The following is a 16,348-nucleotide window of genomic DNA, read 5'->3' as shown; positions in this document are numbered from 1 at the left end:
TCTCCGGTTTTGGCTTGGCAACAAGTTGCCAGAAGATTAGTCACGTACATAATTAGTCCCTGTGAGAATAAATCTAAATAGCTGCCGTTTGTGTTGAATAAATAAAAGACTTCTAGCGTGTTAACTACTTCATTTCGGAGTTGATGATAAGTTGATTTCATTCCACATATTTCTGAGGCTGACACGACAGAGGTATCAGTCTTCTCAGCACTCTCTTTTGTGTTTATGAAGTCTGCGGCTCAAAATGGTGGCCTAATTACCCATCCCAGCTCCACACTCAGGAATTACATGGTAATAAACCTCTTAATTGGACTATTACTCTAACCAGATAAGGTATTCACATCGGGATGTTCTTTAAAATCCATTTCTTGTGATTAACTAGGTGTGATTATATAACGATTTCCCTGCCTGTTCGCAGTTGTCCATAAAAACGATGAGAATAAAGATGAAATTGATGTTGTCTGCGGATACCGGAGTGAGAGGACCGTTAATCTTCTCAGTCCTTCTGTTTTGAGCTGTGACCCCCTTCCTCTTCCTCCACCCCCTCTTCCCATGCTGTCACTCTCCCAGCCTGCACCTGTCAGATTAGTCTCATATCCTCAGCTGCTACTCCATGTGATACGCCTCCTTACTGCCCAGAGCCTGCATGTCATTTTACTTTGCATGTATTTACGAGTCGGAGTGCATGTGAAAGGAAAAGCGGGGAAAAGGGGGAGAGAGACCAGATAGAGGCCAGTCCCATGGAAAATGTATAAAATGTGAGTGTTGCTGGTTGTTGCTTCCCAGTTTCTTCCTCGTGGTGCAGCAGGATTTGGCTTAGTACATGCAGAAGCCAAAATTTAGATGAACACCGCCCCCTAAATTGCTGGATTACCTGCAATCTAATAAAACTAAACCTTTCTCTGTGAACGGATATTTTGCACCAGCTCCACACTGCAAGCATTACCGTCACCTGGTCAGACCTGTTAGGCTGCTTGGGGGAGGGATGTTTGTAAAATGGAAATCCTTCCCCATGACTCGCATCTTGCAACACTAATAAAACAGGGAATCCAAGAGGAGGATGAGATGGTGGGAGCCAGTGGGGGTGTTCCACCAGTCCAAGCCTCCCTGGAAGATGGACTGGAGCAGCTGAGACAACAAGCATGTGATGTGAGCGAGAAATAATAATCACCACAATTTGTTACCGTCAAGATCCCCTAGATAACAAAAGGAATCCCGGAAAGTGGATCGTGTAACTGTAAAAATAAGAGTCACAAAAAAACGGTCCACGAGAACAGAAGTCGGAGAGATTTAAAAGTAGTTATTATATAGGGCTTTTCTACTCTACAAGGAGCACTCGGAGCACTTCGCAAAGCATGCCTCATTTTTACATTTCAATCTGCTTTGATGAATAAATTGAAGAGCAACTTAGGGTTCAAATATCTTTCCCTAGGATACTTTATGGCATGCAATCCCCCAACCTCCCAATTGGTAGATAACCCGGGATACCTAACGAGCTATAGCCATCAACCTAAATGCCATTTCATTCGTCATCCACGTTATTAAGCGTGTTTATTACTGCTATTTATTACCTCTATTGGAATAGAGGACATTAGCTTGAGAACTTTATTCTGAAAGGCACAGTCGGAAACGCATTGGATAAGTTGACGTTGCATTGGTGTGTTTTCTGTGAGCTCGGAACAGTGCCGCACCAGCTGGATGTGACAGAGTTGCATGTAGAGGGTCCAATCTGTGCTCACAGGCTGAAACAGTGACAGAGATCTTAGGTGGAGTGGAGTGTGCGCGTGCATGCGCTCGAGTCTCGTCGTGCAGCGAGCTAATAAAGCGTGCACGTGTCAGTGATCAATTAATCTGTCACGGTTACAGTGAACGAGGACAGAGACGGCGGGGACTGTGGCGGCTGTGGAGAGCTGTCACTTTCTCTGTGCGCGTAGAAGGATTATCATTACGCACGTTATGCGGAGCGCAGCTTCGGTGATGCGCTGAGTCGGGAGAGGTGCAGCGGGGAGCAGCGAGAGTCAGCCCGGACATTCAGCGGCATAATCAGCGCAGTAACTGGAAGAGGGGGGATCCGTGTTGTTATGGGCATCGCAGGATTCCGACCGGCCGTCTGTTTTATTTATTCCGGTGAACACTCCGACGTTGGTGCCGAATCAAAGTCAAATATGCGCACTGCTGAACAAAGGATTTAAAGGGAAAACGATAAAGAATCTCTTAAATATTTCAACCCTTAAACCCGGTTTGTCTCATCCTCTCTCTTGTTTTTGGACTTCCATTCATGCACATTCTGCCGCTGAGGAAAACAGACACGGGCTGAATAACCGGGTACCTCTGGTGTGGAACCAGGAGCAGGAGGAATCCTCTGGTCTTATCTCATAAGGGTCCATGTGGATGGAGAGAGAATACGCAAACCCAGCGAGCGGAGCTCATTACGAAATGTGACATTTTTATTGTGTTTCCCATCAAACCTGACAACTGTGCACCCGTCTTCATCCTCGAACACCTTTAATTTACGTCGTTCAAGGTACGTGCTGCTCACCATGTCGCCTACAGATACTGATTTTTTAAGGGGAAAGGGGGGGCAGGGGGAGTTATCCTTGTGGAAATGTGTACGCACGACATTTACTGAGGGCTGTTTGGCTGAATACCCTACAGGGAATCACTGTTTATTTGAATGCACCTGCGTCTGTACTGTATTAAGGCCGATTTTTTTTAAAGGGGGGTTTATCAGCTGAGAAGGAAGTTGCATCACTGACAGCCGTAGAAAAAAAGGCGATGCACCAAATGCAGGTGTGGGGAGCAGAGGGCAAACATGGGTTGAGCATTTTTGCAGAAATGTATATTCATGCACGATGCTCAGCTCATACTGTCTCGAGCTTAAGGCAAATTAGGTAAAAACTAAAGAAAATGACTGAAGCAGTTCGACTGGTGAGACATTTGAGGTTTTTTTCTCACGAGGATAGAAACGCTGCTCTCTTTTAGTGGCAGCGACTCCATTTTCATCCCACAACACACTGGGATATTTTGGGAGTGTCAATCACTCCGCCATGCTTTAGTTCGGAGGTTAGATGTCATTCTTTTATTTTTGGAATCACACACACATTCCCCCCACCCCCCAGGATAACAATGGCCTTACTTCTGGTCCCTCAAACAAACACACTCTTCTGGAAGCCCCCAGGGATCCTCCCATGTGGTCGTATTGTTAAGAGAGAGGGGGATGCTGAAAAAAGGAAAAGAAGAAAAGGACATTCTCTGAATTTGTGTTTGCATTAAGCTGCTTCTTTGGCCAGCTAAAACACAGGGGTGTCCCTTTTAGTAGACTTGAACCTCTCATGCTGGCCTTGCAGACAGGACACAGTGCCCAGGATGTCTAACTTGACAAGAAATCACACTTAAATGACCTCTTGAGCCCAATTAGAAAAAGGATCTTTGCATGGAAACTGATGCCAGTTTATGGATTACCCTCCTTATTGATCAGTAGATAGATGATACGCGAGCTCTGAGCGCAGGATTGTGTACCGAGTAAGCTCACTGGCCTGTTTTGGAGTGCTTTGTTTTCTATCATTAATCAATATTCAGCAGGCTGAAGCTGTTTATTGTCAGACTGTGAATTCATGAGTTACTTAGCATCCTCTTGGGGAAAAATAAAGCTACAGTTTGTCCTCTGGGAGGACGCCATATGTGCCGTGTTCAGATGATTGTATACGTGTATGTGTGTTTGTGTGTGTAGCTTCATGTACACATGAAGCAGCTGACTGTATAAAATGAGGTATTTTTGTCACTTACATGGGAACTCCTTGCTTCTCCTTTTATATGTGTATTTGTGATCATGCACCTCCCACCCTTTCCAACACACACACACACACACACACACACACACACACACACACACACACACACACACACACACACACACACACACACACGCTCCAGGCAAGAGCCTCGCTCCAATTCTTCCTCCGCATATCCGGCTGTTCCTTCTTCCTCTTGCCTCTCTGATCACTATCACGCTCTCTAACCAAATCTGATCTCCCTGGGCCCCTGTGACCACCCCCACCCTCCAACCCCAGCCTCCTTCATCTCCACCCCGGGTCCCATCAAGTTATCTATAATGGATGCAGCTCATTCGTGTCACACGGAAGCAGAACACGTGACACCAGATGTCCGTGGCTCTAGTTTCAGGGTACACTTTGGGGTTTGGCATGCCTTCACATCTGACCCGTCACCTCACGCTTGTTGTTATTGTCGGAGGGAGAGAGACAAGATAGTCAAGGGAGGGGAGTAAGGGTTGAGAATAAACACTGGCGCTCTTAATTGCCAAGTCAATTAGCATATGGTCTCGCTGCGAGTCCAGTCACATGGTAATGAGGCCTAATTAGGGTGGCCAGGGATGTCTGAAGAGTCTTGGGAGAATACTTACACTGTCAGATTCTTCAGTATGGCACCCAAGAGCTTGGTGTGGCAAATGTATCACGTCTTTTCAGGCTCTTCTTTCAGGTTTTTTTTTTTATTCCTAAACCTGTTTATATATGTTGTCTTTGAGGGGTTTTTTTCCCTAAACTTTGCCTTTCCAACTTCTTCCCACTGTTTTAGCACCCACATGTACATCACAGTGCAATAGCACATCACTTCCCTCATTTTTCTCTTTAAATTTCCATTGTTTTGTCTGTTGCTACCAGCTGGATTATGATCGAGCTCACAAATGTCACAAGACTGTTGACAAACGCAGTCAGATCAGATGATGGAATTCACTTTTGGCTATTTTATGTAAAGTAGGAGGTTGGATGCTTTCAAGCAAATCCATTCCCTCGCATTTGTTTATGATAAACCTTCATCAAAAAAATGGCGTCATGAATGGGTAACAGTTGACCGGCTACGACAAAAATCTTGTCGGAATAATGAAGAAAGCGTGCTGTACTTGCAGGATCAAAGCTGCTGTAGATGTTTCCAATCCATGCACAGGAAACTCTAGGATGTCTGCTGCTGCGTCGCTGTGATCTCAGGTCTGTTTATTTCAGCAGCCTTGCAGGAAGTACAAAACTTGGAAGTATAGAAATATATATTCATGCACGAGACTCAGCATATAAATTGGCCACATATTGGCGGTTTTCATCATTGAATGTCTGTGACTCTGGTTAAATGCACTGCTAGAGAGGTTGTCTCTGGTCATCTTATCAAAGTGTTCTCAAGAGAGAAAGAAGACTCGTCGCTATAGGAAATAAAACCAAGTCCAGCCAAGCCAAGTTTAATTTAAAACCCTCTCAGATCCTCTAAAACTGGTTGATGAAAACTGGAAGGAAGAAGATGTTCGAGCCAGCCCTCTCACTCAGAACGTCTTCATCTGTAGACCATGTACAGTCTTAATATACTTTTACACTACAGCACTAGGTCCTTAGAAAGAATAGAATAAAACTAACTCTTATATTAACTGGTTATAATGTACTTCATTTAATAACTGAAAAAGTTACAGGAATAAACACCTGTTATTCAAATGTTCAGTATTTTAAGTAATTTATAGATTTTTGTCAATGCACTATCCTGACTTTATTTGTTTTTGGGTTTTTTTTTGCTTGTCAGCTAGTTATTATGTAGCAAAGATTTTTATATAAACAACATTATCATTAGTTTATAAAAAAGGCCCTGAAAGGATCTAATTGCAACCTTCATAATATTCTATAAGGATGAATCAGTGGAGAGGGACAAACACGAGTTGCTCTTTCAGACCAGGCTTTCATTCCTGAAGCCACTGCAGGCCTGGGTTCATATTATATATATAACCCCAGCTAATAATGTAAACGTATGCAGTGTTATAAGAAAAGGTGGATAATGCTGGCGTCATTGAGCGGTGTCACCAGCAAGCAGATGCCAGGACAAGACATGCAATTGACCCGCTCACCTCAACAGCTGGATCCGTGCGTTTCCAGATGTATACCTATGCATTTAAGCCCTCGTACAGATCCAGATTCATCCCCATTCAGATTCAAATTCTCGGCATAAGACTCAAAAAATGACAATTACTGCGGGTTGTCAAATCGTAATAATCCTCCCAATTATCACAAGGGTAATTAGAAAGCATCTGCTCGTGAGCTACGTCTGATAATTGTTGGAGCTTGTAATTGTACAGGACAGCTTGTTTCTACCCCCCCCCAACCCCTATCCCCCTCCCACCCCCATCCCTGCCTATCCAGCCTGGGGCAGATCTGAATGACTGCAGTGCTGCACATTTGCACTCTCATGCTTGTATTCCTGTTGCGTTTTAACAGCAGCGCTGTAAGGAATTGCATGCTGCATTCTTTCCACAATCAGTGTTGTGTCACAATGTGTTGCCTTCTCACACACACACACACACACACACACACACACACACACACACACCCATAGTAAATGCCACCAAACTGGATGTTGCGTGAACATAATGCCAGTATGTTTATGCGAAAGCAACACATGTAACACTGCTAGATGGGAAATGAAGGGGACTAAGATGGACCTCTGGTTGCCAGCAGGCTTCTTGGCACTGAGGAAGATGAAGCCTGAGAAACAGCAGCCATGCAGCAGAACTGGCAGGAGCTGGATCCTTCCCTCAGTTACATAAGATACACAGTGAAAATAAAAGGAAAGGAAAGCAGGGGGGATGAGGAGGTGGAGTAGGAAAGCGCGAGGGGGCACAAGCAGAAAAGGGGAAATGATGCCAAAATGGAAGCAAGACGGTGCATTAGGGATTAGACACTGGGTAGCAAAAGAGGGGGACTAGTCGAGGTGCACGAGGCGCATCTTTCACAGCACGTCTTCAAATACAGCAAGTCGAGGCCGCTCTGGCTGCTCTGGAGGAGCGGTGGCATTGAAAATCCAACAGAATAGAGGGTTTTTTTTTTTTAATGGAGGGGAGGGCAGAGATGGCTGCGTGATGAGTGACAGAGAGAGAAACACGTCTAGAGAGCGAGGGGAGGGCGAGACGGCGGCTACATCCTCTGTGCTGCACAAACCAAAAGGCCAGACAGTTTCGCTTCTAAAACCACTCGTGTAAAGCTGAAGTAAAAAAGAGGTGTCTGTAGGTGTGCGGCATATTCTGCATAGCATTTTGCACATGCACGTCTCGCTGCTTGTGCATGTGTGCAGCCATTCTCTCTGCGCATCCTTCAGCTTTGCAGCTTACCGGTCTGCCAAGCCACTCAAAAAGCAGCCAGAGCAACCATCTGTGCGAGAGGGGGGTGACGAGTCAAAAAGTCACGAGTGTGCAGGCCACAAGCTCCAGTCCCTCCGTGTCCTGTTGTGATGTGCACTTGTCTCGAGTGCAAAGCGTTAATGTCCCAGTAATTACAACCTGACAAAGGATGTGTGGAAGAAAGACAAAAAGAAGGAGGAGGAGCAGGCTGCTTGGCTTTTTGAGGATGAGCGAGTGAGGTTTTAATTCCTTGGCTGCTCTCCCTTGTTCCTGTAGTTTAGTGACGGAGCATAAAAAGCGGGATGATGTTAGGAGGAAACATGAGTGTTTTTGTGCGTTGAGGCGTGCATGATAATGTCAGGTGTTTGTGTATGCACAAAAAGATCCAGCTCTGTATTTTTATGTGTGTGTGTTTTGGTGAGTCATTCCTCTGTAAGCACTGATTGATGTTAATATAGACCAATAATAACCAGCGGCTAAGAGATGCTGCAGCAAGGAAGGAAGGATGGGATGAGACAACAGGAAATAACAAGCAGGAAATGAGGGAGCAAAGAATTTTATTAATGAGGAGGCATGAAGAAGAATTTTGGAGAGTGTAAATCTCTGAAGGATACATGAAAGGGCTCGAAACACATGAATATGCACAACGCACATATATATATGCACACATCTTTCACTGTTATGCCCTCAGGGGAGGGGGGGGGGGGGGGGTGAGAAATAAATAATGCTATTTCCCAAACTTGTAAACAACTGCTCTCTTAAAAAATCCATCTTAAATGTATATGAGGAAAGAAACATCAAAAGCTTGTAAATAAATGGATGGTCCAACTATGCAGGCAGGGCGAGAAGGAAGGTCTGGAGAAGAATTATAAAGCAGTACATATTGTGTTTTTCAGTTTCTTATAGAAGATTAATAATGCTTTTTTTTTTTTTTTTTTTTTACATCTTTATGACCTTTTTTGTGGCAAAATAGGTTTGAACATGGGTGTTATTGGTCTTTTTTAAATGATGTGTAAGGAATCTTAGCTACAGTTTATAATATAATTCAAAGATGTAGAGAATCTGGAGAAATCTCTTTCTGCAAAGGACAAGACAGAAAACTAAAACAGTGGTGACCTTTAGGGCCTCAGCCTGTACTTCATTAAATTTAAACCGCAGTACTAAAAATCACTGCATGGGCAGTAAATATATTTTCTATGTGATGTAAAACTGTACCATTAGAAAAAAAGACCTTGACTAGTGGGTGCTGGTACAACTCACCAAGCAAACCACATGCCATAGGGCTACTGCTCTTTTTCTCTCTGTCTCAGCTTTAGAGACAGAGTGTCTGTCTGTCCCCCCACGCCCATCAAGACCTTGATTAACCACTGGCTCCTCACTGAAGAGAGACCACTTGGTTTGTTATCAGCACACAGTTCAAAAGTCAGCATCCTTGATGGTATGGAGGTACATTAGTGCACATGTCACGGGTGACCTGCACACCTAAGAAGACACCGTTAAGACTAAGTGACATATGATGTCCACCCATCCATGTCAAAACACATTCTGCATGTGTTAGAACAACACGGCTGCATAGGAGAAAAAAGAGCGCAGGCAGTTAACCTGACCCATCCTACAGTCCAGATCTGTAATGCACTGAATTAATTTGGAGCAACACAAGAACTGTTAAGCCTCAGATGATTTATTTGTATTAATACAGCATTTAAATTATTTCAAATCTGCTTGTTTTTATTGGGATTTTAGAGCACGTCCAATGTTGCGGTCTAAGCTGTGACAAACACGTGAGCAGTCAATTTGAGCTTATCTACACATCCAGCCATTATGAAGCAACTTAATCATTAGTTTAGAGTCAACCTGCTATATTTAAATCTACTGTTGAGTGTCCTTTTGTCAAAGGAGAGTTAGAATGAGCTCTTGTTAGAAGCTAAAAGTAAATGGCACCGGTAAAGTGGCAGACAGACATCTGAACAATGAGCTGAAAGTCACTATAGAGCAGCAGAGAGCTGCAGGACTCCATGGGAATATGAGCGATGGTTTTTATTTAATGCAATGTTGTTAAAAAATATTGATTGTAGCTGGTTTCCTCTTTACTGTCATACCTTACAGGAAAGTCAAAAATGTCACAAAGACAGTACAGCCCAAAGCGGGGCTACACTGCTACTTATTGACTAGACTTCCTCGTATTTTCCAAATGTCTTGAGTCTATTTCTCTCTTCTTCCAGTCTGCTCTATTTAATAACTGGTGTGTTTAAACCTAGTACTCTCCTCTATCGCCCCAACCATATGACTCATCCCAACTTACTTGATATAGAGAGACAGAGGACATGAAGCTGGAAATATCCAGTGTTCACTATGTGGTATGCAAACACTGTCTATTCGTGGACACAGCGAGACGTTCGTGGCGGACTCGCACTGTGACTAAAGTTCTCTGAAATAAACAATCCAACGTGCAGCTGTAAGCATGGAGAGGATAGAAAAGAGCAGTGTGCATGAGCCAGCCTGGAAAGAATGCCCGAAAGCTTAGTGACAGCAGCCTGGCAGGAAGATATGTTTGTGCGCGCGGTGTTGTGGCGCCTTTAAATACAGATCAACCTCCCATAAAACACACAGCTTTGTCAGGTGAAACGACAGCGCTGATCATCCCAGCAAAGCCCACAATGAAATGAAAGATTGTGTATTTTTATGTGTGTTTGTGTGGCTGACAGCTGTGATGAATAAAGGAAAAGGGAGACTGAGACGGCATTGATTTTGCAGAGTGCTTATGTGGGTTTTTTTGTTTTTCCCCTCACTGGGACACTTTTCTCAAAAGTACACAAATGTTTGTACTTGTGCTCGAGGTTCTGTTGCTGTTGTCTACAATAGATTGTCGCTAGGTGCCCTTAGATGCCTGATAGTGAGCCAAACTGAGTGTACAGTAGTTCCTTTCTCTGTTTCTCTTGTTTTTTTTTCATAAAAATATGCATGATGCTGCAGCTCCCCTGTCAGCACGCCAAAGGCTAGTGTGCTGGATAAGACTAGACAAATCACACCCCAAAAACTCTGTTGTTGTGTAGGTAGGTTGTGTAGGGCTCTTTTGTATTTTTCATTGCATGGGAGGGTTGCTGTTTTTATTTGAAGCCATTTACCTCAGAAATGAACCCTTTAAAAAACTTCTAAAAAGGTTCAAAAAAGGTCTGGCTAAAGGCTATTATTGGTGAAACAGGACGTGTGTGTGTGTGTGTGTTAGAAAGGCTTCAGTCATTCACCCTGCACGAACTACTGTCTTTTGTTCCCTCTCTAAAACACAGCAGTGGCCGATTGTCTTTATTGTCACACAAAGGAATGATTGCTGTGGGAGTGACTGCTCAGCTCTACAGCTTTGCAAATGTTATTGACCAGAATGACTTACTGACTTTCTCTCCCCTACTTTTCTCCACTCTCCCTCATTGCCCCTTACCTCTGCATCATCTCGCTATCTGTCTTCTCTCAGAGATGGCGTTCCCACCAGTTCTCCTCCTGCTGCTGCTGACTGTTGCTCACCGTGCCAACAGCGAGCCAGAGCCGCTCCCTAGAGGCTGTGGCTGGGGCCTTGTGCGTCCGTACACCCTCCTCTGTGACCTGGACTCCATATGGGGGGTGGCCGTTGAATCTGTGGCCGCCGGTGGGGTGCTGGCTGCCATCTTACTCGCCCTAGTCCTGCTGTGCCGTTTACGCCACATCAGTGAGGGCGAGAAGCGCAGCGGCGTGGGACCTATCCTCCTTCTGCTTCTCGGTATCCTTGGCTTGTTCGGCCTGAGTTTTGCTTACCTGATTGAGCGGGATGAGTCACTGTGTCTTCTTCGCAGGGCCCTATGGGGTCTCCTTTTTGCTGTTTGCTTCTCCTGCTTGCTGGTTCAGGGCGTCCGCCTGCGCAGGCTTGGCAGGGAGCGTCGCAGCCCTGGTGGCTGTGCCCTAACCGGCCTGGCACTGGGTTTGAGTGCCGTACAGGGCATCATTGCTGCAGAGTGGCTGCTTCTGACCGTGCTGAGGGAAGGAAAAGCTGCCTGTCAGTACCTTCCTCTGGACTTCGCACTGGCATGCAGCTACGTGCTAGCCCTCCTACTAGCTGCGCTGACCGCAGCCTCCCTGGCCCTGTGTGGCAAGACACGTCAGTGGCGCTGCAGTGCCATCTGGCTGCTGGTCACCTGCCTGATGTCACTGCTGCTGTGGGTGGCCTGGGTGGGCTTCTATCTGTATGGAAACAACTGGCTCGGCAGGTCTCCAGAGTGGGATGACCCAGCGCTGGCTATTGCTTTGGTTGCTCAGGGCTGGCTGCTGCTGATCTTCCATGCCATTCCCGAATCTCATGTCTGCCTGAGACCCCCACCCCAACCCACTGCCCCGGATTATTTCGACACATCCCAGAACTCAACGCGGATGAGGGAGACGAGCTTCGACGATGACACCCCTCTATCTCACAGGCAGTTTGTGGAGAACCAGGGCTATGGATATAATGACGAGAACACTGCAGGTACAGCACAATCTGATACTTTTGAGCAAACAGGCGTAATTTAGCTTTGTAGGAGGAATGTAGGCCAAAGTGACTAATGCAACTCTTGGAAACATTTGTATGCTTGGCTAGTAATAACTGCAGGAGGACATTTCTGCAAGTGTTTCTTTGGTTCCTCCAGACAGTAAGCCGAGTGGTGAGTCAGGGTGAGTAATCTCTGTTCGTCTCTTCCACACCAGGCTTGAGGAGCGGTGCCGGTGCCGGGCAGCACAGCAGCAACACCGGTGCCAGGCCAAGCGCTCCTTTCCGCAGCAACGTCTACCAGCCCACTGAGATGACCATGATCCTGAACGGGGGAGCGGTGAGTACATCCTCCCAGTCACAGGTACACGCCGCTTACACGCCGCTCTCTCATTCGACCACGCCGACAAGACTGCATGCACATTTGTGCGTTCTGGACCATACGTCATTGCACAAGAATGAGGGAGAGGTGTGAGAGTGTGTGCGTGCGTACTCAGTTTGTGTTTGGAAACTCTCAAGCGACTGTGTTTGTTCCACGTGCATGGACGGATTTGTCACAAATGGTCACTCATCTGACATTGATCTGTGTAAGGGTGATTGTGAGGAAGCTTCTGCTTCTTATTCTGCTGTCTGTGTAAAAATATAATACCATTTGTCCACTGAATGATGCCACCGTCAGGTGACCCAGCAAGATTCATTGTGCAGGATGAATGGTCACCATGGCTGGTGCAGGTAAACTGCTTTCCAGCCACTGTGCTATGAATTAAGCCCACCCAACAACACCTCGCATATTACAGAAGTCTAAAAAGCTGAAACGACACTCTGCTGACAGAGATAATTTGTAGTCACTATTCCTAGAAATTGCAGCTGGGCGTGCTGATCGAGCTGACAAAGGGAACGGAGAGGCGTCTCCTTAAGCTGCTTTGCATAAAATATCACTAGTCTGCATGAGCGGTGTTGTTGTGCACCCCCGTTAAAGGCAGGCAGCGTTTATTTGTACAGCCGGCTCAGGGCGCTCTGAAGGAACCGATTTGCAGAAAGCATGAAATAAAGAATCTTTAACAGCAGTTTTAAAGGATACTAAAACAAATACGAGCACAAAGAATTAAATAGAAAACTGCAGGATTGTATTGCAAGGTTGATAATGGTCTAAGTACAGTTTCACATTTTAGGAGACTGGCACATTCCCCATCTTACAGCAAGTAAAACAGGAAAATCAATACCCCTCCATTCTTTACAGTAAATATCAATCATCTGCCAGGCTGAAAGTGGAAACATGGAAACATTTAGCCTTTTTTAATACATTAAATCAGTCTTTGTACTAAATTAATAAGCTCCTGCTTAAACCCACATATTTACACTTAAAATAAGTGTAGCTTTAGCTAAAGTGCAAGCTAAGTTGCACTGGCTAAACGTGAAGGTGGCCTGTGCTGGAGGTAAACCTTTATTTCTAATTCTCTCTGTGTGATGAGTCATGTTCGCCCATTTGTCACTGCAGCACTATTTTTGTATAAAGCCTCACTTTCAGATCCACTCCACTTTCTGTTAAGTTACTCCGATGATAAAAACACAGCACTTTCCAAAACCCTTTATTCCTAAATAAGAGTTTTATTGTGAACCATATGAAGGAGTAGGCAACCATATGTGACGACATCTGGCTGGTATTAATGGATGACAAACCGAAATGGATCAGAATCAACAAATTAAACACGACAAAAAGCAACAATATGATTGTACCGTTGGATTTTTATTTTTTTTTTTTTAATTGGAATGCACATTTTATGACAGGCACTTTGTTTTTTTCCCGGAGGCTGGTCATTATTGGAGACCAGGCTATTAACTGACCACAGTGCATTTGGGGAAATATAATAGCTGCTATAATTGGATTCGTGTGGCTTTAAAATTTAATAGCAATACAATAATATGAGCCATTATTTTCCATCAATAAAAACATTATACTTTTTGACGGATAAATATTGCATTTGTTCCCTTACGGCAGAGAGCAGTATCATTTACTGCAGTATCTTTGTTAACACTTTCCACAACGACGTCCCCTGTTTCCTTAATGACTAGTTTTGACACCTCAGGATAGATCACTAAAGATGTGGTTTCACAACCATTAGAACAGTTTCTGGGGGGGTTTAAGGGTAGCTGCACAAGCTAACTTCTTCTGATGCGCACCTACTCATTTTGTACTACAAGCAGGCCTGAAAGATGTTCATAAAAGAGCTTCAAAGGTTACTCCTAGTAGGTTTTAGGGTGAAGAGTTAAATAGCATTTTTATAGGGAATATTAACTATGCATTTACAAGAAAAAGAAATGCAGTTTTTAGCTTTTCTGGAACCCTGAACACAGCCTGCAGGTTTTCCACTCAGGTTTCAGGGTACAGCTAGTCTCCGGCTACGTCCACACTAATGCGTTTTCGTTTGAAAATGCATCGTTTTCTCTCCGTTTTGGCCTCCCGTCCACACTGAGACGGCGTTTTCCTCAAGGAAAAACACAGCGTTTTCAAAACCCTCTCAAAAAATGCATACATTTCAAAATGGAGCTGTCCTGTTGCAGTGTGGACACTCGAAAACGATGACGCATTTTAGTCATGTGATGCAGTCATGTGACCAATTAAACAAAGATAGCGGAGTGCATTATACAGCAGTTGTTTTGTTTGCTCTCAATTTTGACAGCCCTAAAACAGATTAATATCAGTCTGTACATGCTCCAAATAGCTTTTCTTCAAATTCTTTAATTCTCACTCGCTTGGCAACTTTGTACTTTTGTGTTACTCGCAGCAACAACTCCACCTCATTGTTAGTCCATTTAAAAACCTCGGTGCTTTTCCTCGACATTTTGCCGCGACGTTTCAACGAGCCCGAAAGTAAATAAACGGCAGACAGAAACGAGGCAGGCCGAATCTTCTTGCGTTTCATGCATGTGCAGTACTGGAACGTTAGAGTTTTCTGCCGTTTCAATGCGGACGCACAACTCTGTGAAAACGACTGAAAACGCTAGTGTGGACGCGGAGCGTTTTCAGACGAAAACGCCGTTTTCAGACGAAAACGCCGTTTTCAAATCTATCCGGGCTAGTGTGGACGTAGTCTCTGTGTCATCTGAGAGGTCAATAACAGGGCAAAAAAGCCAAAGTAGCTTCAATTTTGTGAATGCCATAAGATATTTGCAATTTACCTGGATTGTGGCAGCTCGATAGCCTGAAGAGAGAATTCATATAGACTGGTTTTAGTGTGTAAATACATCTGCAATGGCAAAAACACAGGCATTTTGTTTTAAAATACAGAGAGGTGTCCACATAAAGTGTGAATGGAACGTATGCAGACCCTGTAACCATGTGAATTAAAATGCATGTCTAAAAATGAGATGCTTTCTCGACTGCTGACGGTTAACAAACGTAACTTTTTCACCTACAGGTGCCCTCTGCCCCTCCTACCTACACGGGGAGGCAGCTGTGGTGAGCGAGAGGTTTGGAAAGAGGCTGTGTGATTTAAAAAGGAAAAAAAAAGGACGAGATGAAGAGGGTGAGGAGGGAGAATGAGGGGGGTCCAGGACGAAGGGCCCACCTCCCTGTCTGGCTGGACTGGACTAAAAGCACGGATGCCTACATCGACCTTTCACTCTGTGTACAGACTTTAACACTGACTGTGTGCCAATCAACTACTGTTTGAGTGTGTGTGAGATTCAGAGAGAGCAGGATATGGAGGACAGAGCTGAAGGTTTTCTAGAAGAGTGGAAATATGAAAGAAAGTAGCAAAAAAAGAAAAGAAAAAGACTGATCTGAAAATGCCGACATGCAGTATTCCTTTTTAGGTATCATTTGCTCCTGTGACACTACAACATTGTAGGCATCCCTGAAAACTGTGAAATAGATTGCTTTTTCCTGCTCACTCTCTCTTTCTGTCAGGCAGGATGTCTTTTCTGCAGCTCCACACAATGAAGGCGTTCGAGTGGAAACATTTGGCTCTGTCCTCCATCCCTCCACACCGTAGGTGTAGACAGAGCACATGGGCAAACTGTACAAGTTGAGCAGAGCCCTCCTAAAATAACCCTGCCTCTGTAGGTGTGAATGTACAGCATATAAGAGGAAAGTGTGTGTGTGTGTATGTGTGTGGTCCCTATAACACTCCAGCAAACCTTTCCTCTCCAGACTGTTACCCTCCACCCGACAACTCCCAACACCCCAGACCTGTCTCCTCCCTCTCTCTCACCTCTGTTAGGGTTAGGGTTGCGATCAGAACCATCTGTGAATAAAACACATGACTCTTCTCACCTTCCGCCATCCTCCCACCTGCATGGACACGTTGCAAACACAAACTCGAAGCCTGAACTGTGACTGGAAAGGAAGTTTCCCCAATGACCACAGCTGCACCTGAACAGCGCTGCCCACAAACCGCTTTTAGATGTACGATAAAGCAGAGCGGATTATGATTGGACAAAGGGAACGTCAGTCATGACCGGGCGAGGGGGGGGGAGAGAGGCGCCGCTTAATGAATCGAGGTCAGACTGCTGTACGCACCCACATCTCCAGAGCCACTGGCGTTTTGAAGCAGCCAGGAGAAACTGTCACTTTATATCAGCAAGAAACGGAGCGAGGAAATGAAATGGTCTCCCGTTCTCGGTTCCTGTATTTGTGTTTGTGTGTGCGTACGTGAGTGTTGTGATTTCACGAGTGTCGACAGGGGAGAAAAAAG

At 44.9% G+C, this 16,348-nt stretch overlaps 1 protein-coding gene across 3 annotated transcripts; it reads left to right on the top strand.

The window, feature by feature from the left end:
- The first annotated feature begins 1,629 nt into the window (after positions 1-1,629).
- On the top strand, positions 1,630-16,347 carry gprc5ba (G protein-coupled receptor, class C, group 5, member Ba). 3 transcript variants are annotated; one of them, XM_040050656.1, is made up of 5 exons: positions 1,630-2,524; positions 4,925-5,003; positions 10,632-11,651; positions 11,870-12,015; positions 15,071-16,347. In XM_040050656.1, the coding sequence occupies exons 3-5, from the start codon at positions 10,634-10,636 to the stop codon at positions 15,113-15,115; spliced, it is 1,209 nt and encodes a 402-aa protein (XP_039906590.1). In that variant the 5' UTR covers positions 1,630-2,524; positions 4,925-5,003; positions 10,632-10,633; the 3' UTR covers positions 15,116-16,347. The 3 variants fall into 3 exon arrangements, with proteins under 3 accessions (XP_039906590.1, XP_039906581.1, XP_039906599.1); XM_040050647.1 differs by lacking the exon at positions 4,925-5,003 and having other exon boundaries at positions 1,640-2,524; XM_040050665.1 differs by lacking the exon at positions 4,925-5,003 and having other exon boundaries at positions 1,642-2,524; positions 11,870-11,991.
- The last annotated feature ends 1 nt before the right edge of the window (position 16,348 follows it).

Source organism: Simochromis diagramma, unplaced genomic scaffold (assembly GCF_900408965.1).
Source record: "Simochromis diagramma unplaced genomic scaffold, fSimDia1.1 OVJJ01000321.1, whole genome shotgun sequence".
NCBI classification, from domain to species: domain Eukaryota; kingdom Metazoa; phylum Chordata; class Actinopteri; order Cichliformes; family Cichlidae; genus Simochromis; species Simochromis diagramma.
This window is presented reverse-complemented; position numbering and strand designations above follow the sequence as displayed.